The following is a 22,801-nucleotide window of genomic DNA, read 5'->3' as shown; positions in this document are numbered from 1 at the left end:
CTGTGTCTGAAATTGGTCCCGTGACCCAGGCTGCTTGTGTGTGGAATGTCTTATCTGTGTTCCAAGGCCCCAGTGACGAGGAGGGTGTTAAGCATGCTGTACAGGGGTGAACAGGAGGCACCAAGGTGGACAGGCATTGCTTTATCTTCACTTGTGGGGAGTGCTGGCTCGCAGCCCTTGCTCACGTGAATAACAAGATCTGTAGGAGCAAGTGAGCATTGGGCGGGCAGGAATCTTTAGGTTAGTACACCTGCTACTATGGGTCACGCCAGAGCCGGGCCGGAAGTCCCGACATGCTCTGCGCGAGACTACTACGGGTCGTCGGAGACGCCACGCCGCGAGGCCCTTTGGGAGCTGTAGTTTTGAGCAGAGAGGGCGGGCCTAGGCTTCCCGGCGGGCTGCGCGGCTGGGCGGTTGTCGCGGGCAGCGGCGGCGGTTCCGGCTGCGGTGCTGCGGGCGGATGAGCTGCTAGGTGAGCAGGCCGGGCGGGATGCGGAGCCGCCGCCGCGCCCCCAGCGCCTAATAAAGCGCTGCCGGGTCAGGCCGCGCTGCCAGCTGTGTGCCGCCGGCCGAGCCAACAGCTCGTATTGAACACGGGCCGAGCCTAGCGCCGACCCCGGCCGCAGTCCGGGTCCCGGCTGCCTGCCCCACCCCCGCGCGCGCCGCTCCGCCCGCGCTCGGCGCTCATGCGGGTCGAGCCCCGCCCCCCGGCCCGAGCCCGCCGAGCGCCTCCCGAGCCCGCGCTCGCTGCCCGCCCGCATCATGCTGAAGTGCATCCCGCTCTGGCGTTGTAACCGGCACGTGGAGTCGGTGGATAAGCGGCATTGCTCGCTGCAGGTTGTGCCAGAGGAGATTTACCGCTACAGTCGTAGCCTCGAGGAACTGCTCCTCGACGCCAACCAGCTGCGCGAGCTACCTAAGGTGAGCGGCCGCCGCACCTGCTGCCCCGCGCTCAGTTCTCTGGGTAGTGTATGACTACTGGGGCAGCCGGCTGGAGCGAGACCTCAGCAGGCGCTGCCCGGGCTGGGCACCGCAACCTCCAGCCGGCCCTGCAGGTTCCTACTGGTCAGAGCCCCGCCCCAGCCAGCCCCACCCTCCTCCAGCCGCCTGTGTTGGCACCTGGTGGCAGCCTGTCTGGGGACTGAGTGGATACTGAACCTAAAAGAGGAGCCAACAGAGAAACACGGGAGAGCACAGGAGGATGGGTCCAGGGTGCGAGGCCCGCCTGGGTTAGCAACTGTTAACAGCTAGCTGGGCTGCTTTAAGGGTAGGGAGTTGGTTTTCTTGTGCTGTGGTCTGCCTTCCTTTTGGGAGGAGGCGGGTTGCAGGGCTGAGTGGAACTCTCCTAAGAGTCTTGCAGTGTCAGATCTATTCTGTCATCACTCAGCGGAGAGCCCACCTCTCACTGTCTGTGTTCCTTCCTGTCGGTTTGTTGTTGAGGTTTTTTGTTGTTGTTGTTCTGAAGCCACACTAGAAAGAAGACCAAAGGAGGCAGGTTATGAAGGATTTACTTTTCTGAGATAGGCGGCTGAGTGGTCTGATATTCTTCCTGTCTGGTGGCTTTCTGGGTGTATTTGTGACAGCTCCGTTCTTCACGGACCTTTATGGTATCCGTGTGTGAATCTTGGACATTTTGCACTTGTGTTTCTCTCTGGCGCCTTTTGTTGTTGTTGTTGTTGTTGTTGCCTTTTTGTTCTGTTGGGTTTTTTTTGTTTTGTTTTTTTTTGTTTTTGTTTTTTTTTTTTGAGACAGGGTTTCCCCTTTGTAGCCTTGGCTATCCTGGAACTCACTGTGTAGACCATGCTGGCCTAGAACTCAAAGATCCACCTGACTCTGCAGGAACTAAAGTAGTGCACCACCCACAACCCGCCTTGGTGCTCTCTGGTGTTTTTATTGTTGCTCTCTTTTGCCAAGCTCTTGCTGTTCATTGTTGGGATTCCTGAAGGATACTGAGAGGGACCTGGCAGAGGGCGGGAGCTATCCATTCAGGAGCTGATGACGTCTGGCCTGGGGCATGTTATCTGGGTGGCATCTGGGTAACAGTGAGAGGTGTGCTCTTTGCTGAGAGATGACAGAATAGATCTGACAGTATCTTAGGAGAGTCCCACTCAGAAGTTGCAGAGACCAGGCATCAGCTGGGCAGGAGCATGTCTTGTAGGCTTCTTTGTCTGGTTTTCAGCACACTGGGTATCATGGCTAGACCCCCAGAACCTTGTGTGACCTGGGACACACAGAGGTCCAGGAACTCTCCTGATGGACCATGATGCTCCTGGTTTAGAAAGCCATCTATACCCTCAGGGCGTTGGCTGTAGAGACTACTCACCTGGTCGTTCTGCCCACAGCCCTTCTTCCGGCTTTTGAATTTGCGAAAGCTGGGCCTCAGCGACAACGAGATCCAGCGGCTGCCTCCTGAAGTGGCTAACTTCATGCAACTGGTGGAGCTGGATGTGTCCCGGAATGGTAGGCGGGCGGGCGGGCCAGGGCGGTGCTCTGCCTGACAGGAGGGTGAGGCCTGGGTGCTCGCAGGAGCTCCTGAAGTGTGTGTCCTCACAGCAGACCCCTCTACACACACAGACATTCCCGAGATCCCTGAGAGCATAAAGTTCTGCAAGGCCCTGGAGATTGCGGACTTCAGTGGGAACCCCCTATCCAGGTGAGCGATACCCCATACTGGGGCTTGGCTCTTGGCCATGGAGGTTCTAGAGCTCTTTGGGGGTATTCTCCAGGCTTCCGGATGGCTTCACACAGCTGCGCAGCCTGGCTCACCTGGCCCTGAATGACGTGTCCCTGCAGGCACTGCCTGGAGATGTGGGCAGGTGAGTACCCCTTGACGAGTGGCTCGGGTACAGGGGTGTCTTGTTGTGGCCCTGCCTTCCTCAGCCTGGCCCTTGGTCTCTTTCAGCCTGGCCAATTTGGTGACCCTGGAACTCCGGGAGAACTTGCTTAAATCTCTCCCTGCGTAAGTTTGGGGCCTCCACCCAACTGTGGTAGAGCTATGCTGGGGCTTGGCCCGAGCAGCCACATCCAGGCATTTTCTTCTGTAGGTCCCTGTCTTTCCTGGTGAAGCTAGAACAGCTGGATCTGGGAGGCAATGATCTGGAAGTGCTGGTACAGTGAGGGCTGCCTTGGGAAGAAAGGGTGTGGTGTGGGGCAGCTGCTGCTAGAGGTGTCATACTGGTTTCTCCTGTCTCTATCCCTTCTTGCAGCCTGACACTCTGGGAGCTCTGCCTAACCTTCGAGAGCTGTGGCTAGACCGGAACCAACTGTCGGCGCTGCCCCCGGTAAGTGTGGGTGGGCCTGGCTTTATCCCCTACCTGCTGCCTTTTGACCTTTTGTCTGTCTTCAGGAGCTAGGCAATCTGCGGCGGCTGGTCTGCCTGGATGTGTCAGAGAACAGGCTGGAGGAGCTACCTGTGGAGTTGGGTGGGCTGGCACTGCTCACAGATCTGCTGCTTTCCCAGAACCTGCTTCAGCGGCTGCCAGAGGGCATCGGTCAGTGTGCCCAGAGGGTCCTGGGGACTGACACTCTTCAGTGGCCTTGTGAGGTGCCAGAGTGGGGCTTGGGTTAGGAACTGACTTGGCATCAGGCTAGAGGTGTCCAAAGAGACAGGTTAAGTCAGATAAGGCTGAGACCAGATACCCGTTCATCCAGTTAATCCTCGACCGTCAGGGTAGTTTGTGATGCCAAGAGTTGGGAACGTAGGTTTACAAGGGTCAGGGGTTGGGGGGAGAGTCTTGGAAGCCAAACAAGTCTGCAGTAAGAGGTGTAGAGGCATGGTGAGCAGAGACCCAGAGAAACCCACTGTCACTGGAATACAGAACCGGTTATGGCCGTTCAGAGGGCTCACGTACTCAAGTGCCCTTGACCTGATTTCAGTCTAGTCACCATGTCTCCTTGATGCCAGGTCAGCTGAAGCAGCTGTCTATCCTGAAGGTGGACCAGAACCGGCTCTGTGAAGTCACCGAGGCCATAGGGGACTGTGAGAACCTCTCGGAACTGATCCTCACAGAGAACCTGTTAACGGTAGGGCAGCCCTGAGGCACCAAGCCTCTTAGGGTGTGATGAGTACAGTCTGTACTAATATGTAGCCGCGGCACAAGCATCTGATGGCGGTGGCAGGTGCTGCTGGTAGCTTGTCCCAAGGGAAGTGCTTGCTAGGGCATCCTTAGGGTCAGGAGGAAGAGCTCACTGGCATGAGATTGCCTCGGATCTGTGAGACCCTGTAGGTGTTAAAGAGCCCAGAGTGTGCTTTTCTGAACACGCAGTCTGGGCTCAGGGAGGACCGGAAAGAAGACAAAGGCAAGTCAGACAGGAGCACGTGTGCTCTGTGTAACTAGGGTGAGCAAAGTCCGAGGGCCACGCTCGAGATGTTTGTGGTAGTGTGAGTCTCTGGCTGAGAGACAGTAGTGTGGAGTTTTCCCGTATGTGGGTATTTTACTACCTTTCACAGTCACGGTGGTGAGAGAAGAGGGTGTGTGGAAAGGAGCAAGCAGGCATGAGTAGTAGGCAGCCTGAGTAGCGGAGGAGTCACAGAAACGTGACCTCAGTAGATTGAGCTGGCTGGCTCTGGGAAAGGGCCAGACAGGGCAGGCTGGGGTCTCAAGTAGCCTGGCGAGGTGTATGCTGGCTTCAAGAGGGGAAGGGGGAGGCGGTGCCAGGTGGTTCCGTGTCTAGATCCCCTAACCATAGTTACTTCAGGCTGTGGGGAACACTGATGAGCTATGGAGTTTACCTTAAGGGAGACCTTTACTTTCCCTCTTAGCCAGGGCGTTTCTGTCAGCCTCAGATCTTCCTTTTCCTGGCCAGGCTTTACCCCGCTCCCTGGGCAAGCTGACCAAACTGACTAACCTCAATGTGGACCGGAATCATCTCGAGGTGCTGCCACCTGAAATCGGAGGCTGTGTGGCCCTTAGTGTCCTGTCTCTGAGAGACAACCGCCTGGCTGCCCTTCCTCCTGAGCTTGCCCATACAGCTGAGCTGCATGTGCTTGACGTAGCCGGGAACCGGTGAGTGTCTGTGTGACCCTGGGGACCCCTGTGTGACCCCTGGGGTGCAGGTGGCATCCTGATGTGCTGACTGCCCACCTGGCCTCCAGGCTGCGGAGTCTGCCGTTTGCGCTCACCCACCTCAACCTCAAGGCACTGTGGCTGGCTGAGAACCAGGCACAACCCATGCTCCGCTTCCAGACTGAGGATGATGCCCAGACTGGTGAAAAGGTGCTTACCTGCTACCTGCTGCCCCAGCAGCCCTTGCCAAGTCTCGGTAGGTTGCTGTTGGCTAGGCCTTGAATGGCGGGTGGTGGAAGGAGAGAGACCGGCACGGGTCTCTGACTCTGCTTCCCACAGAAGAGGCTGGACAGCAGAGCAGTCCCTCCGAGAGCTGTAGTGATGCCCCTCTAAGCCGTGTCAGTGTCATCCAGTTCGAGGACACCCTTGAAGGTGAAGAGGATGCTGAGGAGGCTGCAGCTGAGAAGCGGGTATGGAGGGGTGGGGACTGTGGGCTGTGCGCTTCTGTCCCACTCCTGTCTGACCCCTTCCCGACCTCTGTTCCTCATCCCTGTCCCCATGGCAGGGCCTACAGCGTCGGGCCACCCCTCATCCCAGTGAGCTCAAGGTGATGAAGAGGGGCATCGAAGAGCGCCGCAACGAGGCCTTTGTCTGCAAGCCCGACCCCAGCCCACCCTCACCTTCGGAGGAGGTAGGCGAGGAGGGATTGATTAGGAGCCCCGAGTAGCCATCCATCCTGGCAGTGGGAGCTGTGAGGGCAGAGGCTTCATGGGGGAGGGCCTGCAGATGAGCTGGCGGATGGAACTGGGACCACACGGGCAGCCAGCTGCTGAGGGCTGTGCTGCACAAAGGGTGCGGGTGGGTGGCTCGCGTGTAGTCCCTCCCCATGGAGTTGGAGTAAGGCAGAACCAGGGATGGGGTTTCCTAGAGCCAAGTGCTGCACACCGTGGTGCCCCAGGATGGAGTTGGCCAGGGACTGGGCTGATGGAAGGCTCTATTCCCTTCATTTTCCCACCTGTACCTGGAAAAGGGTTAGGTGCCAGAACAGGGCGGGTCATTGGCTTCTCACGAAGCTGCCACTGTTGGGGCTAAGCCGTGTTTCTGGGTATTTAGCAGTAGCTGGACGAAAAGGGCGCGTACTGACCGTGCACGCCTCCTTCCCAACTTTGTGGATAGAGCTCACTGCAGGTTGCCCTCCTCCCAGGATCTTTATGTTTATTTTTCCTGAATCCGGGAGAAGGCATTGCCAAAGTCTGGGCCCTCGGACCGTGGCCATGCAGGACTGGGGTCAGACTGAGAGAGACTGTGAGAAGTGGGCCTGTAGGGGTGTCCGGCCAGGGCAGCAGGACACCTAACAGATCTGCCACACGGGTGTAGCCTCTGGGTAACAAACTTCTGTGCAGCCTGACATCACCACTTGCTGTAGGAGAAGAGGCTGAGTGCAGAGTCTGCCTTGAGTGGAGGCTCTGACCCATCAGCAAGCACAGCCTCCGAAGGAGAGCCTGAGATCCTCTCGGCTGAGGGACAAGGACTAGGCCAGCACGAGGCCATGCCTGGACAGGAGGAATACACAGAGGACTATAATGAGGTAAGAGCAGACAGGAAGAAGGCCCGCTCATCCACGTGTCTTCCAGAGCCAGCTGTGTGATTGGAGCCACCAATCACAGGTTGAACAATAATGAGATATTGCAGAGCAGCACAGGGCAGTGGTGCTGAGGGTTCCTGGGAAAGGGGTTTGGGGTGGGTCAGTTTCACTTCTCAGCCAAGCTCAGTACTGTTAGAGTTAGTACCTGTGGGCTTCCCCTAAATGCTGCCCCCCACTATACTGGTGCCAGTATAATGCTCCCACCTGCTAGGTCTTCATATGTTGTTAAGTTTCCATTTGCATTCCCATGTGTGTCTCACATTGTGATTTTAGCAGCTGTGTTTTCTATGTATTTCTCCATGTACAGTGGGGACCTGGTCATCCTCAGGTGGTTACCTGCAGGGCTAAGCCTGTGGGCCCCATAACTGGGCTCTGGGATGACTGAGGCAGAGCCAGGCTGCCACCCTTGTCTTTCCTCCCGCTTAGCCCACAGTGCACTTTGCAGAGGACACACTGACCTCTAGGGAAGACGGTGGAAGTGAAGAGGGGCAGCCTGAGTCCGCCTGGCCGCCACCCAGTGGACGCCAGAGGCTCATCCGCAAAGACACACCCCACTATAAGAAGCACTTCAAGATCTCCAAGCTCCCGCAGCCTGAAGCTGTTGTGGCCCTGCTACAAGGGGTGCAGACAGACAGGGAGGGCCCCACCGCAGGTTGGCACAATGGCCCACACACACCTTGGGCTCCTCGAGCCCATGAGGAGGAGGAAGAGGACGAGGAGAACAGGGATGAGGAAGAAGGCGAGGCCACCACAGAAGAAGATGACAAAGAAGAGGCTGTGGCTTCTGCTCCCTCTGTCAAGGTTTGTCAGTCGTGCCCCTGTCTGGCCCAGGCTCTGCTGTCTTGTTAGCAGGCTGCTTTGGAACCTGATGGGTAACAGCATGGAGGACATCCAGCCCTAATCTGACAGGCACAGTCAGGCCCTGGTCCAGACTCCTTGGCTGTCAGGAGAAGGGGAATGAATGTGTTTGCTGTGATTGGCCTTGCTCGCCATTCAGTCCCAGGATTCCCTGCCATTGATCTTTGAAGTTCTTGTCAGTTCTCTGGGCATACCTGGCGGGGCGGAAGGCCAAGGGCACTTGGAAGCTGAGAGTCCCTCTGTGTCCTGTATGTTTGGGGGGAGTCTTGGACAAAGTCCTCCTCAGGAGCTGCTGGCTCTCGGGATCCTTCCTGCCTCAGGAAGTGACTGGCCTGAGGCCTTGCTGCTGGCCCATGGCCCATCCTGTGGGTCTGGGAGAAGCTCTTGTGCCTTGTCAAGTCTTTTGGGGATCTAGGCAAATCTGTAGGGCAGTGGCATCTTTTATCCTGTATTTGAATTTGATGGCTCAAAAAGAGCTTACCCACTCACTGGGGACTCCTCAAGGCTAGAGAAAGCCCCAGCTATTAAAAGTCCAACCCCTTCCCTAAGAGTATGGGCTGTTGGTATATGATCTCTGGGGCAATTTTGGGATTAAGTCCGAGATAGCCAGGAATAGACTTGTCCCTCTAGAGCCTTCATCCTAGCCAACCAAGCCTCACCATCTGTGTGGTCTGCAGAAAGGCTCATGATTTTACAAACTTGGGGGATCTAGGGGAGAGGTTAGATCACAGGGCCTTGACAGATCTTCCTCTGTCCTGTCTACTCACGGTGAGCTCAGCCTGGGAAAGGTGGTGGCAGTTCCCAGCGGTGGCTAACCTGCATGCCTCGCTGCTCCTGTCCTAACAGGGGGTGTCGTTTGACCAGGCCAATAACCTGCTGATAGAGCCTGCTCGCATTGAGGAGGAAGAGGTCTGTACTGCTCGCTGCTGCTCTGCTCTGGGCCCGGGGCTGCTGCTGACTTTGCTTACGGGGCTGCGGGCTCTCACTTCTCCCCACCTCCGTGATTCCAACTCACACCCTGTCCCAGAAGAGTTCCTGATAGCCGCCACAGAACTGGGGCTCTGGTTCCACTTCCCTAGGGCCTCCTGTTCAACACCCTGGCAGGGCAAGCATGTCTCCACACTGGGGCAGCCTGCCTTGTAGGGGATGAGTGGAGGTAGTGGGCCATGTTTATATTCTCTATGAGCCTTGAGGTATCTTTCTATACAGGAGCAAGGCCAGGCTTCACTTTCTGGAGGACAGCTAGCTTCATACTGCATGGGCTAGCTCACAAAAGTTGTGCCTGCCCTTGAATCACAGGAGCCTCCCTGCTTCTGTCTGCTACCCAAGTGGGCACAGATACCAGGATGAACTGACTGGTGTCTACAGCCAGCCTTGCTGCTGCTGCTGCTGCTGCAAGCACCAGGGCATCCCAGGTCTTTTCAGGCATCTATGTCCACTTTTGTTTCCAGTTAACACTCACGATCGTGCGGCAGACAGGGGGCCTGGGCATCAGTATCGCAGGGGGAAAAGGCTCCACCCCCTACAAAGGAGACGATGAGGTGAGCGGCTGTCATGGCAGTAACCGGTCTCCCGTCCAGGAGCCCTCTCCTGCACACACCTGCCACTCTTGTCTTGGGAGAAGTCCTGCTTAGTATCCTTTAGAATGTGCTGCGTGGGTCACCCCAGGGTGACAGATGAGTGGGTGGTCATCAAGCAGGGTGTTAGGAGTCTGAGAACAGCTAACAGGGCAGCTGAGCTGTTCCCTCTACAGACAGGGTTTCCTTTCCCGTTTTCTTATGCCAGCTCTGGGGTCGAGAGTCTCCTCCAAGCTTGACTGGTATATTCTAGCTTCATGAGCTGGGGCCGTCCCAGAGCCTGAGAACAGCTCTCTGGCCTCAAGGCCTACTGTTCTTCTTTACGTATTTGGGGTCTTCGCATCCTCTCCCGGGGGCAGGCCAGGGCTGTCTTGTAGGAAGTAGTTCTCACTGTCCATGGCCTCTGCACCTTCATCGCCGTGAGGAGACGGTACCTTCCTCTGCTGTGCACCTGTGGACTAGTCCTCACTTGTCCTGTAGGGCATTTTCATCTCTCGGGTGTCTGAAGAGGGTCCTGCAGCCCGTGCTGGAGTGCGAGTTGGTGACAAACTTCTCGAGGTAAGTAATGACCCCCCTTGCCTTGCAGTGAGGGACAGCTGTGTCCTCCAAGGTTCCTCCATCTGGGTCTAGGGATAAAGGTTATAGTGGTAGATCACTGGCTTACTATGCGTGGTACTTCGGGTTGTAGTGGTAGAATCTCCATTTCTACAGAGAATGGGGTGTTAAAAAAAGAAACAGCCCTCGGACTAGGCAAGAGGCACCAGGCAGACTCTAAGTAGCCTGGTGGGGTGAGACCGCCGTAGTCCTGGTGGGAATCGGCCCTCTGTGGAAGCCCTGGAGGTCTCTGCCTGGCCCCTTGCCATTGGAGAGCTTCCAGGAGCACTTTGACCTTCCTGTGGAGACGTGGATGAGTGAGACAGAAGAGGCCTGTGGGGTTGGAAAGGGGAGGCTGCTGTCCTCATGCTTTCCTGCCCAGCTCTGACCGCAGCTCTACCTAGGAGCGCGTTACATGTTCTCTGCTAGGTAGATGACACTTCCTGAGGACGAGGGCACCAGTATAGAGTGGCTAGCTTGGACCATGGCGTGGAAACAGACGTGGGAAGAGCAGAAGCACGCAGTCTGACGTTTGGCTGGCTATGCCTGGAAGCTGACCTGTGCCATGGCCGCTGCCTTCTGTCGCCACAGGTGAACGGTGTGGCCTTGCAGGATGCAGAGCACCATGAGGCTGTGGAAGCACTTCGGGGAGCAGGCACTGCTGTGCAGATGCGTGTGTGGAGGGAGAGGATGGTGGAGCCCGAGAACGCTGTCACCATCACCCCACTACGCCCTGAGGATGACTACAGTCCCCGGGAGTGGCGGGGAGGTGGCCTGCGCCTGCCCCTGCTCCAGCCCGAGCCCCCCACACCTATCCGTCAGCGCCACGCCGCCTGTCTTGTGCGCAGTGAAAAGGGCCTAGGCTTCAGCATCGCCGGGGGAAAGGGCTCCACGCCTTACCGGGCTGGTGATGCGGTGAGACGATGGTGTGGGGCGCAGAGAGAGCTATCCCTGACAAGGAGAGGCATGTCAGGTCTCCAGTATCGTGGCTTTAGTGTGGCTTCTCCATCCTTACAGGGCATCTTTATATCTCGCATTGCAGAGGGAGGGGCTGCCCACCGGGCAGGCACTCTACAAGTTGGCGACCGTGTCCTCTCGGTGAGTGGGGCCAGGCATGGCCTGACTGATGCTTTGTTTGTCCCGCTTCCCCTCTCTGATGTGAATGTCTCTGCAGATCAATGGAGTGGACATGACTGAGGCAAGGCACGATCATGCTGTCTCCCTGCTGACTGCTGCTTCCCCTACCATTTCCCTGCTCCTGGAGCGGGAGACTGGAGGGACTTACCCACCTAGCCCCCCGCCACATTCCTCCCCAACCCCTACCGCAACTGTTGCTGCTACCATGACCACTGCCATCCCCGGGGAACCTCTGCTGCCTAGGCTATCCCCTAGCCTCTTGGCCTCTGCCTTGGAAGGACCATACCCTGTGGAGGTGAGACACCTGCCCACATCCTGCTCAGGATCCACTCAGCTCCGGGTGTAGAGCAAAGCCCTCCCAGGATCCTCTGGTCATAAATGCTGTGGCCACTCTAGGTCTTTCTTTTTCTTTTATTTTTTTAAACTTCAGGCTTTTTCTTTCTTATTTATATTACATTCCAGCTGTAGTTTCCTCTCCTCCCAGTCCCTCCCTCACCTCTTCCTATCTTCCCTCCATCCACTCCTCTTCCCTGTCCCTTCAGAAAAGAATGGCCCTCCCAGGGATAGCAACCAGGCATAGCAAATTGCAGTAAGACTAGGTTCATCCCTTCACATTAAGACTTGAGGAGGCAATTCAGGAGAGGAACGGGTCCCAACAGCAGGCAAGAGAGTCAAACGCAGCCCCCACTCCTGTTCTTATGAGTCCCACAAAAACACTAAGCCACACAGCCACAGGGTATGCAGAAGACCTAGCCCCCTGAGCCCTGGTTAGTTGGTTCTGTGGGCTGTTTGCCTGTGGTGTCCATGACCCCTCACTCAATACACAGCCTTTCGACAGAAGCCCAAAAAGCTCAGGTTTCCCGGTCAGCCTCCATGGTGTTCCTACCTGCCCATCCATAGTCTTCCATCAGTAGGCTGCTCTGTTACCTGTTGTAGTCTGTCAGGCTGTGTGCGTATCTGGGTACAGACTGCCCCACCCGTAGGTAGATGGCAGCATAGGCCCGCTCCCATCCTCACAGAGCCCATGGCCAGTATCTTAGTCCCCTTAACCTTTGCCCTATTCTGATTGAGGTCCACCCTGTGTCCCCAGGAAATCTGCCTGCCCAGGGCTGGTGGTCCACTGGGGCTTAGCATTGTAGGCGGCTCTGATCACTCCAGCCACCCATTTGGTGTCCAGGATCCTGGTGTATTCATCTCCAAGGTAAGTAGGCCTGGCAGGCAACTCTGCAGGAAGCAGCCAGCCCAGGCACTTGGGGCAGCCATTGGTGCAGCCCAGTCTACAGGATTCGCTCTCCTACCCTACAGGTGCTTCCTCGGGGCCTAGCTGCTCGCTGTGGCCTTCGGGTTGGGGACCGCATCCTAGCAGTGAATGGGCAGGATGTTCGGGAGGCCACACATCAAGAGGCAGTTAGTGCCCTGCTCAGGCCCTGCCTGGAGCTATGTCTGCTTGTGCGGAGGGATCCTCCACCCCCAGGCATGCGGGAACTCTGCATCCAGAAGGCCCCTGGGGAGAAGCTGGGTATCAGTATCCGAGGAGGTGCCAAGGGTCACGCTGGGAACCCCTGTGACCCTACAGATGAGGGCATCTTTATCTCCAAGGTGAGGGCTCTTTTTCCTGGGACTGTGGATAGGTGCCTTGTGCTGGTCTCACACTGTTCTCCCTGTAGGTGAGCCCTACGGGAGCTGCCGGGCGTGATGGGCGGCTGCGTGTGGGGCTGCGGCTGCTTGAGGTGAACCAACAGAGCCTGCTGGGCCTTACACATGCTGAGGCAGTGCAGCTGCTGCGCAGCGTGGGTGATACCCTCACCGTGCTTGTCTGCGATGGCTTTGACACCAGCACCAGCACAGCCCTGGAGGTTAGTTGCCTGCCCTAGGACTCAGTGCTGTCCTGGCATTGACCTTTATAGTCTGCAGTCCCTCGGCCTCTGTCTGGAAAGTACCTAGCTTGTGGGAACGGTGGGGACTGTGTTTAGTAGGCCCTTTTCTGGTCACTGTACTAGAGGCTGTGGTCTGGGCAGGTAGGCAGTGCAGAGGTGGGTGTGTCTGTCCCCTGTGACCAGCTCCTGAGAGAAGGTCTCTGAGAAGGCAGGGCTTGAGAGCAGCGTGGGCAGCTAGCTGAAACAACAAGGATCCCTGCTCAGAGTCCCTAAAGCTAGCCTCGCAGAGCTCTGCTGCCCCTTGGGGGCCCTCGGCAGGCAGTCCCTCTGGGAGCTTATTCCCACGGTCTGGTTTCTGGCTTTCTGTGTGCCACAGGGCATGGGCACAGGGTAGAGTGTCTGCTGCTCTCCTGCTCCCTGGCAGAGCAAGAGTATCCAGTCATCAGAACTGGGCGCAGGAGGCACACACTCTGGACAGACAGGTCTCCCTCTAGCCTCTCCGGGGTCATGCTTCGTCATTGCCCTGCTTTCTTCCTTCAGTAGCGGTCCTTGGAAACCTCTACATCTTCACCTGTAGGTCCAAGTGCATCTTAAAGGGATCTTCATGTACACTAGCTGCCTGCTGTTCCTGACATCCTTGGCAGCCATGCTGGTCTCCAGTGTGTTTGGTGGCTGTATTACCACTCCCTGTGGCTTTTATTGCTTCAACCTTAGGGACGGGCAGCATCCTAGATTGGTTGGTCTTTTGCAGTGAATCTTTGGATTAGTGACTTCCTGTCAGATGCTGGCAGAAAGATTCCCTCTGGCCACAAACCCTGCACTTTGTCCCGGACTAGCTTGTGAGTCTGGCTTGGATGAGACACAAGTTACTTTGTCTTCTCATCTAGATGAACACTGGGGTAGATGGAGCATGTGTGAGGTGCTACTCCCTGGGCTTAAGGTTGGCCCCTGTCCCACTTCTCCCCAGTGGAACCGTGTGTCTTGGAGAAGTATTTTGGATGACTTCACCCTAGAGAAGACAAGCTTTGTTTCCTTACATTAGCATACATACTTAAAAGTGCCACTTCATGCAGACTTCAGTTTTTGAGTTCAGAATGAAGCTCTCTGGAAAAAGTGGGAACTTCAGTGTTGGAGGGCTGGTGTGGCCCCGGGTCCCCTTGGCTATGCATCTGGTCCCTGCTGTTGTAACCTAGGCTGGTCCTATAGTACCTCGGTGGCTCAGGAGTGTAGGGAAGGAAGCAGCTGTGTGTCTGCATGTGCTGAGTCCTGCCAAAGCCTGTCTTGACTGGATCGTCATCTAAACCCTGTCTGAAGGGCAAAGCTCGTGAGAAGCTATGGACACCCCCCACACTTCCCCTACCCCCATACCCCCCCATCCCCACCCCCACACCCCGGCAGCAGACCAAGAGCCTTTAAGCTTTAAGGAGTCCTTTCCCACCTACGCAGTGTCTGCTGTGGCCATGGTCCCCTCCGTCTGTCTCCTTTCAGATGCCTTGGCTGCTCTGTCGTTGCAAGTGTACACCTTCACATCGTCTGTGCACTCCCCACTCGACAGGGCCTTAGTTCATCCTGGGCTTTGCCCATATTTGGGAGGCCTCCATGGAACTCTACCGCTGGCCCTGGGACCCCTCTCCCTCTTCTGCTTCCACTGAGCTTTTTCTTTCTTGATGCTTTTAGCTCCAGAGTTTGAAACAGGTCTCACTGTGTAGCCAAAGTTGGCAGTCCCCTAAGACTCTCAGGTGGTGGTTACATTTCTGTGCCACCATATCCAGCGTGTGGTTTTGCTTCTCTTTTGGAATGGGGTGGTTTGGTTGCAAACATTACAGATTTTACGAATTAAGACTTCTCCTTTAGGGCTGTGTATGGGTTCTGACTTTTGATTTGAGTATTTAAAAGGCAGGATCTCATATGTAGCTCTGGCTGTCCTGGAACTCATGTAGACCAGAGTAACCTTGAACTCACCAAGACCTACCTGCCTCTGCTTCCCAGGTACGAGGATTAAAAGTATTTGCTACCACGCCCAGATGGTTTTTCTTTTTTTCTTTTTCTCTTCTTTCATTTTCAATAATTTTTCTATTCACGCTACATCCAGATCCCAGCCCTCCCCTCTCAGCCCCACTGTTACAAGTCCCTCCCCCTGTTATTCTCCCACCCCTTGGGTACCACACCACCTTGGGACATCCTAGGCGTATCCATTCCCACTGAGGCCCAACTAGGCTGTCCAGGTAGGTGAGCGGGATCAGATGCGGGGCAACAGTCCGAGACAGGCTCCACTCCAGTTGTTCGGAGCCCACATGAAGACCAAGCTGCTCACCTGCTCTAACGTCGGGGCCTAGGCCAGCCCCTGCGTGCTCTTGGGTTGGTGGCTCCGTCTCTGAGCCTCCATGGGCCCAGGTTAGTTGACCCCTCTGCTTTGTTCAGTTCTCAGCTGGTTTTTCTTAGGAGCTTCCCCTTGGGAAGGCTGGGAGAGTGACACCCTGCCTTTTCCACTCCTTTAGTTTTTTTTTTCCCTTCCCATTAAGTTTTTTTAAGACAGGGTTTCTTTTATGTAGCCATGGCTGTCCCAGAACTCAACTTTATAGACCAGGCTGGCCTTGAACTCATGGAGATCTGGCTGCCTCTACCTCCTGAGTGCTGGGTTTAAAGATGTGTGCCACTGTGCCCAGCACCTCCCCTGCCTTCCTTCCAGGCTCTTGGTGGCCAGCTCTACGTTCACAATGAAGCCGGTGGTCTCCTTGGAATTACAGTGTTTCTAACTGTTTTCACATCCCAAGTCTAGTTAGGCCAAAGAAGAGATAAATGTCCTTTCAGGGACATTTGTGGGAGTTGCTTCTCTCCACCCTGTCAGTCCTGGGAGTGACTCAGGACTGTCAGCCTTGGCAGCAGTTGCTTGTCTCCCCAGCCCCACCTCCACCCCAGCCATCTTAGTGGCCCAGCACTTCACTTTCTTCAACTATCCACTTGAGTCAACCGGGCCTGTTTGACCTGTGGGATCGATCAGTTTGCCAGCTGTTTAGTGGCTTGTCCCTGCACCTTTGTGCCTTTGGGTGCTGGCTCTAGCTTGCCTGCCCTATGCTAAGGACTAGTGTTTTCAGGGCTTCTGCAGGCTGCCTAGATGTAGGCCGTTGGATTTCCCAGGCTCCCCACAGCAGCTGCTGGGTCCTGAAAGGGGTGCCGCAGGCTAGCTCAAGCTCCCCTTACCTCAGTACCACTCTAGAGGGTCTCATATGGTTTCTCAAAGGAAAATTTATTTTGCTTTCCCATGTGTTTGGTGTAAAGAGAATATTCTCTGTTGCTCTTCTAAGTCTCCCTGAGGGTCGCGTGTTCGTCTCACTCGTCACACTAGCCTGTCTTCCCAGTCCAGATGGTGCGTGCCTTGCAGTGCTTGGACTCAGGGCTATGTGACCTGACAGTGGTCGCAGCAGTGATACCCACAGTAGAAACTGCTTTACCACCCCCGCCCCAGCTAGAGCTACCCTGAAGAACACCTGCCTCTCCTGTCCTCACCCTCCAGTCAGTCTGAACGCCTGTGTTGGTGCGTGAGTGAGTCCTCACATCTTGCTCTTGTGCCTGTCCCTGAGCATTTGCCCTAAGGTCTGGCTCCATCCTGCTGGTGTCCTGCTCCCGTCTTCCTGCCTGTCACCCAAGCTTGCCTCTCATGGACTGTGGACTCGCCACAGCTTTGTTTCATTTAAGATCTGTCATCTTGTATGCATGAATGTATGTTCACAGCATGAATGCAGGGGCCATGGAAATCAGAGAAGGCTTAGGATTCCCCTAGACCTGGAGTTTTGGACAGTTGTGAGCCTCCCTGTGGATGCTGGGAACTGAACCCAGGGCCTCTGCAGTTGGCTTTCCTGCTGGCCCATGTCTTCAGCCCCAGTCACAGTTATTTAATGTTCAGATTGTCTCAGTGTTGTCTTCTGGACGTCGACCGATCCATCTACCTGCCTAAGACTTGTCCCACACTTTGCCCAGCTGTGGGCGTGGCCACGTCCCCAGGAGTGCTGAGTTCTTCTAGTGCAGTGTTCCTGGGGTTTTGTGGCCAGAGACAGGGACAGTGTGTGAATAGTTACCGTGGTTATTTCTGGGGTCATAGGAAGCCTCAGATCACTTCAGGGCATTGTCTGTCTTTCCAGTCAACACCATAAGCCAAGTTTCTTACTTGCGTGGCCTTTTCTGACGTGGGAAACCTGGCTTCCTCGCCCTTGCTGTTTTTACCTTCTGCTCATTCCCTCTTGTGACAGTCCTTCCCAACCCACTGAGCCTGCCTCTCTTGGGCCTCCCCAGAATCTTTTTGACTAAATTATTAGAAATTAAGAAGGGGGGCACCTTGTTTATTATGTGGTTTTGTCAGTCTGAGAGCGCCTGGTCGCTCTCTCATGAGTGTCCTTACCAGTGTTCTTTCTTCTAGCAGCCCTGCTCTGTTTAGCTGCTCTGTGGTGAGTGTTTGCAGTGTGTGATTAGTGGACCTCTGTAAGGTGTTTTCTGCTGTCGTGTCCTGCTTGTCACCCCTGCCTCCCGCCGCTCCATCATCCCAGCTGTGAGCAGCTGCTCCATGCTTTGTTTGTCCCCTGCGTCTCTGAGCTAATCCCTTGTGCTTTGTGGGCTGGAAGGCAGGCAGTGCCCCACACTGTCACCTGTGTTAGGCCAGGCCGCGCTCTCGGGGGCCCGCTCTCTGCCCAGCCTCATCCATGGCAGACACTCTCGTGCGTACCCTCTCTCTCCTTCCCACATTCCAGTCCCGGGCCAGTGGGCTCACCCCTCACAGTGTTTGTGAAGTCTCACTCAGCCCAGGCTCCACCTTCTAGATGCAGCCTGCTCATCGGGGAGGGACACGGGCTGCCAGGCCTCTGGCTGCTCCTTTCCTAATCCCTTTGTAATGCCCATTCGTCCTTTGTCCCCAGAGTGACCATACTCGGCTTGTTTTATCCCTATGCCAAGCAGTGTGACCGTGACCGAGCATAGCTGCTTTACATTCCTGTCATGTGCAGACATGACCCATACCCACAGTGACACCATGAACCTAGGACCACAACTACTCTTTGTCCCTGGAAGGCTGGGGACAGATATACAAGGGCCACAGGTGGACCGACAGGCTGTTGAGGATGTGGGTCCTGGGGCCAGGCCTCAGCCTGCCTTAGAAGTGGGACCTTGCCAGTGGGTCTCTTCTCTCAGCCTACATCTTTTCTTTCAGGTGTCCCCAGGTGTCATTGCCAACCCATTTGCAGCAGGCCTTGGCCACAGGAACAGTCTGGAAAGCATTTCATCCATTGACCGGGAACTGAGTCCTGAAGGCCCAGGCAAGGTCAGGACCAAAGTGGCTGGCAGCCTGGGACTGACTCTGAGCTGCTAGTTCCTGACCATGTCTGCTCTGCCTACAGGAGAAAGAGTTGGCCAATCAAACCCTTCCCTGGGAGCCTGAGTCTGCAGAGGCCACGGTGAGTCCCACATGGGCCCAGCTCTGAGCGTGGGGTAGCCTCTCCTGTCAGGACATTGCAGTGGTGAACACATCCCAGAAGTGGCAGACAGCCACATCCCTGGGAACGTAAGTCCCTTAGCAGTGTGGTCCCTCTGTTCTCCAGGGTCGGAATCTAGAGCCCCTAAAGCTGGACTACCGTGTCCTGGCTGCCGTGCCCAGTGCTGGGAGTTTACACAGAGTGAGTGGTGCATGCTGACTGTCCCTAACCTGTCATCTGCCTGTCAGTCTCCTCCTTGTCTGTGGGAGCTGCTGCTGCTGCTGCTGGAGTCCAAGGTCACCATGCTGAGAGCTTGTGTCTTGGATGAGGCATGACTTGTAGATACCAGAGCTGGAGCTCTGCCTCCCAGCTAGGCACCATTGGAGAGTTTGTTGTTCTTGTTTGGCTCTGCTGGGGAGACAAGATGGAGCCTCTTGACTGCAATAGTCAAGCACTCTACCCCTGACCTCCATGTCCAGCCCTTGTCTGTCACGCTTTTGACCTTTGTGGCAGTTGCTGATTCCCTCTAATAGGCACAAAGAGGGTGGCCTTTGAAAGCTCCTAACCTCCTCCTTCCCTAGTATCTACCCCAAATAATTGGCCTGGCAGAGCTTAAGCTGCTGCGGGCAGGCTGCCGGGAAGATGAGGCAGCTGGCATTCCTCACAGCCATCCTGGAGGCTCTCATGTGCATGGTCACCATGGAGCGGCTGGGCTGACGCAGCAGCTGCAGCCTGTGAGCAGGCCTCATGGGTGGGAGAGATGTAGCACCAACAGCTGGTCTGGGAGTGGTCACTCGGGCCTCAGCTAGGGGTGTAGCCTTCAAGACAGTTGTGGGCCCTAGGACGGCAGAAAGGTCCTCATTGTTCTCTGGGAGGTTTTTAAAACCATCATTCCCAGAAGATGCTGGGAGACCGTTGCCAGAACGTGAGTGCTCAAGGGGTGGGCTTGGCCGGGACAGTGAGCAGTGGGGGATGGGGAGAGGTCTGGAAGGGCCTGGATCTGCAGTACCACGTGTGGATGTGGGTGCTGTCTCTCCCCTCCCCAGCAGCTCTGCAGAGAAGCCAACATGGCTTGAGAAAGGGACAGGCCTAGGCTGAGATGCTTCTCTGGCTCATTTACGATCAGAAAAGCAGCCTGGGTCAGGTATGGGTGGTGGTGGGCTTTTGAGTCCCAGCTGTCTTCTTTCAGACTGCTCATCAGTTCCCGGCTCTCTGTAGAGAGCTTCGGGCTGCTCCGTGGCCGTAGCCCACTGCTGAGAGCAGGCACCCAACTGTCCGACCGAGGCCCTGGGGAAGCAGAGGAGGCTGAGGGCCGTAGGTGGAGACTGGGGGCCTCCTGGTCACCCAGGCCTGACTGGTGGCTTCCCTCCACTGTGGTCAGGTTAGGGCACACAGGAGCTGTCCCTGTGCTGCCAGAGTAAATGTTCAGACCCATTCCTTCCCTGCCTGGTACACTGCTAGCCTAGGTGACTCTCCTTCCCAACCACTGCCCTCTTCCTCAAGGGACCATCTGCGACCACTGGAGGAAAGATGACCGAGGCCCCCTGTTCCCCTGGCAGTCAGCAAGTGAGTATCCCAGTTACAGGTGCCCCGCTGGGCCAGCAGACGGATACTGCTATGCAGGGTCCCCTGGGGTGGTGTTGTCATATGTTTTTCGTCCAGGGATACCTTTCTGATTAAACCTGGCCTCAATGAAGTCAGGGACACTGCTGGAGTCCAGGCATTCCAAAAGACGAGCATAAGATGTTTTCTGTACAGTTGCCTGTCGTTGTCTATGGGTCCTACACTCCCAACTTCTCCGTTTGATGGGACAGCATTCCTGACAGGGAATTATGGGTGGGGGTTGGGGCAGGCACAGGGTCTTTCCACCTAGCTCCTAGTCTCAACACTGCCAAGATAGATATTCGGATGGGTGTTCCCTTGTAGTCTACCTGTCTCCAGCTCTCCCTCCCTCTCTCTCTCTCCCTCTCTCTCTCTCTTTCTCTCCCTCTCCCTCTCTCTCTCTCTCCCTCTCCCTCTCTCTCTCTCTCCCTCTCCCGCTCCCTCTCTCTCTCTCCTTCTCTCTCTCCCTGCTTTCACTCCTGGACCTCTGATCCTGCTCTCTCCTCCACTTCCATTCCCTTCACCTTTGCAGACAAAACCAGGGGTGATCCAGCCATTGGCTCAGGCCTGGCCAAGGGACTCCCCGTCCCCCAGGGGCAGAGGTGGTCCCTGTTCTGTGAGTGTCCTGTTCCACAGTGGGTGTGGGAAGCAAAGTTCCTTCCAGAGTAGGATGGGGCTGTGGGTCAGAGGCGGTTGGAGGATACGGCGGTGGGTCTGGGCAGTGGCTGCACGGGACAGCTGCCCAACCTCACTGTGGCTATTTCCCCAGCCGCCCTCCCCTGATGAGCTGCCAGCCAATGTGAAGCAGGCGTATAGGGCCTTCGCAGCTGTGCCCACCGTGCATCCTCCTGAGAGCAGTGCTGCCCAGGTATGTGCAGTGGTGCCCTGCTGTATGCTCTGTGGAGTGGGTGCCCAAGGTGAGTGCCCAAGAGAAAGACCAGCCAAGTCTGAGGGCCTGCTCCCCCTCTAGCCGCCCACACCTGGTCCCGCAGCCTCCCCAGAGCAGCTGTCCTTCCGTGAACGACAAAAGTACTTCGAGCTGGAGGTGCGGGTGCCTCAAGCAGAGGGTCCCCCAAAGCGTGTGTCCCTGGTGGGCGCTGATGACCTGCGGAAGATGCAGGAGGAGGAAGGTGAGGAGACTAACTGAGGAGAGGCCTGGGAGGAGTGAGGACCGAGCCTTGTCTGATATGCCTGCCCGCCCGCCCACAGCTCGCAAGCTGCAGCAGAAGAGGGCACAGATGCTTCGGGAAGAAGCAGTAACCTCAGGGCCTGGCATGGGGCTCGCCTCAGACAGGGAGTCCCCAGACGATCAGCAGGAGGCTGAGCAGCCCTGGGCTGTGCCAAGCCATGCAGGAAGGTGAGTACAGGCGCTGAGCCCGCTGCCTGGCTTGTCTGCAGCAGCCCCTCCCCACAATGAGTCCTGTGCTGCTCCAGCCCTAGCCCGGCATCACCCCCACCCCTGGGAGCCAGCGCCCCTGTGAGGACAGCCAAAGCTGAGCGACGCCACCAGGAACGGTTGCGCATGCAGAGCCCTGAGCTTCCTGCCCCTGAGCGGGCCCTGTCTCCTGCAGAGCGAAGGGCTCTGGAGGCAGAGAAGCGAGCCCTGTGGAGGGCAGCCAGGTGAGCGCCGCCTGCCACCCACCAGACAGACAGACAGACACACACACACACACACCCATTCAGCAACATCTCCTTTGGTCTCACAGAATGAAGTCTCTGGAGCAGGATGCCCTCCGTGCACAGATGGTCCTCAGCAAGTCCCAGGAAGGCCGCGGCAAGAGAGGACCCTTGGAGCGGCTGGCTGAGTCCCCTTCACCTGCACCCACCCCATCCCCCACCCCATTAGAAGGTATGTTTCCAGGGGCCAGCGGGGCTCCGCCTGCTGGGGGAACTCCTGACTCTCTTCTTGTTCCCCTAGACTTCGGCCTCCAGACCAGTGCCTCCCCTGGACGCTTGGTAAGGAGCCTACCTCTAGGACCCTTCCCCGACCATGGCCTGAGGCAGCAGGGCTCTAGACTCCCCTGCCTCACCTCCCTGCACTCTGCCTTTCCCTCATGCTGTCTTTTCAAGCCTTTGTCTGGAAAGAAGTTTGACTACAGGGCCTTCGCAGCCCTGCCCTCTTCCAGACCTGTGTATGACATTCAGGTACTGGGGGCCGCGGGGCCCATCTGCACGCTCCCCCCAGCCTGTGCCTGCCTGTCCCCTGCCTTCCTCCACTTCTCTGTGCACTTCCTACTCTTTACTGTATGTGGGGCGTCCCTATCCACCTTGGTTTCAGCCCAGGGTACTCTGACCATGACCTGGGCTCTGTGGGCCTAGCCCCAGACAGCCACGCCTGCATGGGTAAGTTCAGGCAGGCCTGGGGTCTGTCCTGACCAGCCTGTCTCCCCATCAGTCACCAGATTTCGTGGAGGAGCTGAGGACTTTGGAACCATCTCCCAGTCCTGGTGAGTAGACATCTGTCGGGGTGAGTGCCGGGCGCCCAGAGTTCTGGCCACCCGTGGCTCACAGCTTTCCCACCCTCTCTCAGGCCCACAGGAAGAAGATGGAGAAGTGGCCCTGGTGCTCCTTGGCAGGCCCTCACCTGATGCCATGGGCCCTGAAGATATGACGCTGTGCAGTAGCCGTCGGGCTGTGCGGCCTGGACGCCGGGGCCTGGGCCCTGTGCCCTCCTAGGGCCAGGTGCCTCCCCAAACTTAGGGTGGGGAGCCTGCCAGCTTCATCCCTTTAACCCAAGTCTTTTAGCCTTGGTGTTAGCATTTTAAAGAGACCCCTCAGGAGTTAGGGCTTCTGATTAACTGCCCCCGTAGCCGGGATCTCGTGGCGAGACTGTAACTAGTGATGTTTGTACAACCAAAGACTCTATTTTGTGGTTTAAGAAGAATAAAGTTAACTACGTTTTCCCTTCTGTTGTCCTTTTGTCTATCTGCTCGTAGTGACCCTCCTTCCGTGTGAGCCCAGGGTTCAAGGCTGCCTTCCCATACCCTCCCTTACCCTGGCAACAGTTCCTAGGGGATTTAAAAGCCACTGTCCTCCAGCTTGGGTC

At 56.5% G+C, this 22,801-nt stretch overlaps 1 protein-coding gene across 8 annotated transcripts; it reads left to right on the top strand.

The window, feature by feature from the left end:
* Window positions 1–401: 401 nt before the first annotated feature.
* On the top strand, window positions 402–22,659 carry Scrib (scribble planar cell polarity protein). 8 transcript variants are annotated; one of them, XM_052160516.1, is made up of 38 exons: window positions 402–921; window positions 2,343–2,460; window positions 2,575–2,653; window positions 2,727–2,816; window positions 2,903–2,959; window positions 3,045–3,108; window positions 3,207–3,281; window positions 3,347–3,491; window positions 3,905–4,023; window positions 4,807–5,006; window positions 5,096–5,262; window positions 5,346–5,476; window positions 5,572–5,697; window positions 6,433–6,594; window positions 7,078–7,452; window positions 8,356–8,418; window positions 8,961–9,050; window positions 9,567–9,644; window positions 10,272–10,595; window positions 10,698–10,778; window positions 10,855–11,112; window positions 11,908–12,018; window positions 12,123–12,416; window positions 12,485–12,673; window positions 17,892–18,002; window positions 18,079–18,135; window positions 18,280–18,354; window positions 19,657–19,719; window positions 20,288–20,371; window positions 20,525–20,623; window positions 20,726–20,885; window positions 20,965–21,112; window positions 21,190–21,375; window positions 21,462–21,604; window positions 21,674–21,711; window positions 21,826–21,900; window positions 22,151–22,202; window positions 22,286–22,659. In XM_052160516.1, exons 1-38 carry the CDS (start codon window positions 763–765, stop codon window positions 22,429–22,431), a joined length of 4,992 nt encoding a protein of 1,663 aa, XP_052016476.1. In that variant the 5' UTR covers window positions 402–762; the 3' UTR covers window positions 22,432–22,659. The 8 variants fall into 8 exon arrangements, with proteins under 8 accessions (XP_052016476.1, XP_052016470.1, XP_052016477.1 ...); XM_052160510.1 differs by lacking the exon at window positions 21,826–21,900 and having other exon boundaries at window positions 5,349–5,476; XM_052160517.1 differs by lacking the exon at window positions 20,288–20,371.
* Window positions 22,660–22,801: the final 142 nt, after the last annotated feature.

This window comes from Apodemus sylvaticus, chromosome 17, assembly GCF_947179515.1.
Source record: "Apodemus sylvaticus chromosome 17, mApoSyl1.1, whole genome shotgun sequence".
Taxonomy (NCBI): domain Eukaryota; kingdom Metazoa; phylum Chordata; class Mammalia; order Rodentia; family Muridae; genus Apodemus; species Apodemus sylvaticus.
Note: the sequence above shows the minus strand (reverse complement) of the source record. Positions and strands in the feature narration are given on the sequence as shown.

Bases quoted from the DNA above. Each gene is read 5' to 3' on its own strand.
- Scrib (XM_052160516.1), top strand. From the start codon at position 763: ATGCTGAAGTGCATCCCGCTCTGGCGTTGTAACCGGCACGTGGAGTCG. The intron at 2,461-2,574 runs GTAGGCGGGCGG...CTACACACACAG, and splicing joins GCTGGATGTGTCCCGGAATG to ACATTCCCGAGATCCCTGAG. The intron at 12,674-17,891 runs GTTAGTTGCCTG...CTTTTCTTTCAG, and splicing joins GCACCAGCACAGCCCTGGAG to GTGTCCCCAGGTGTCATTGC.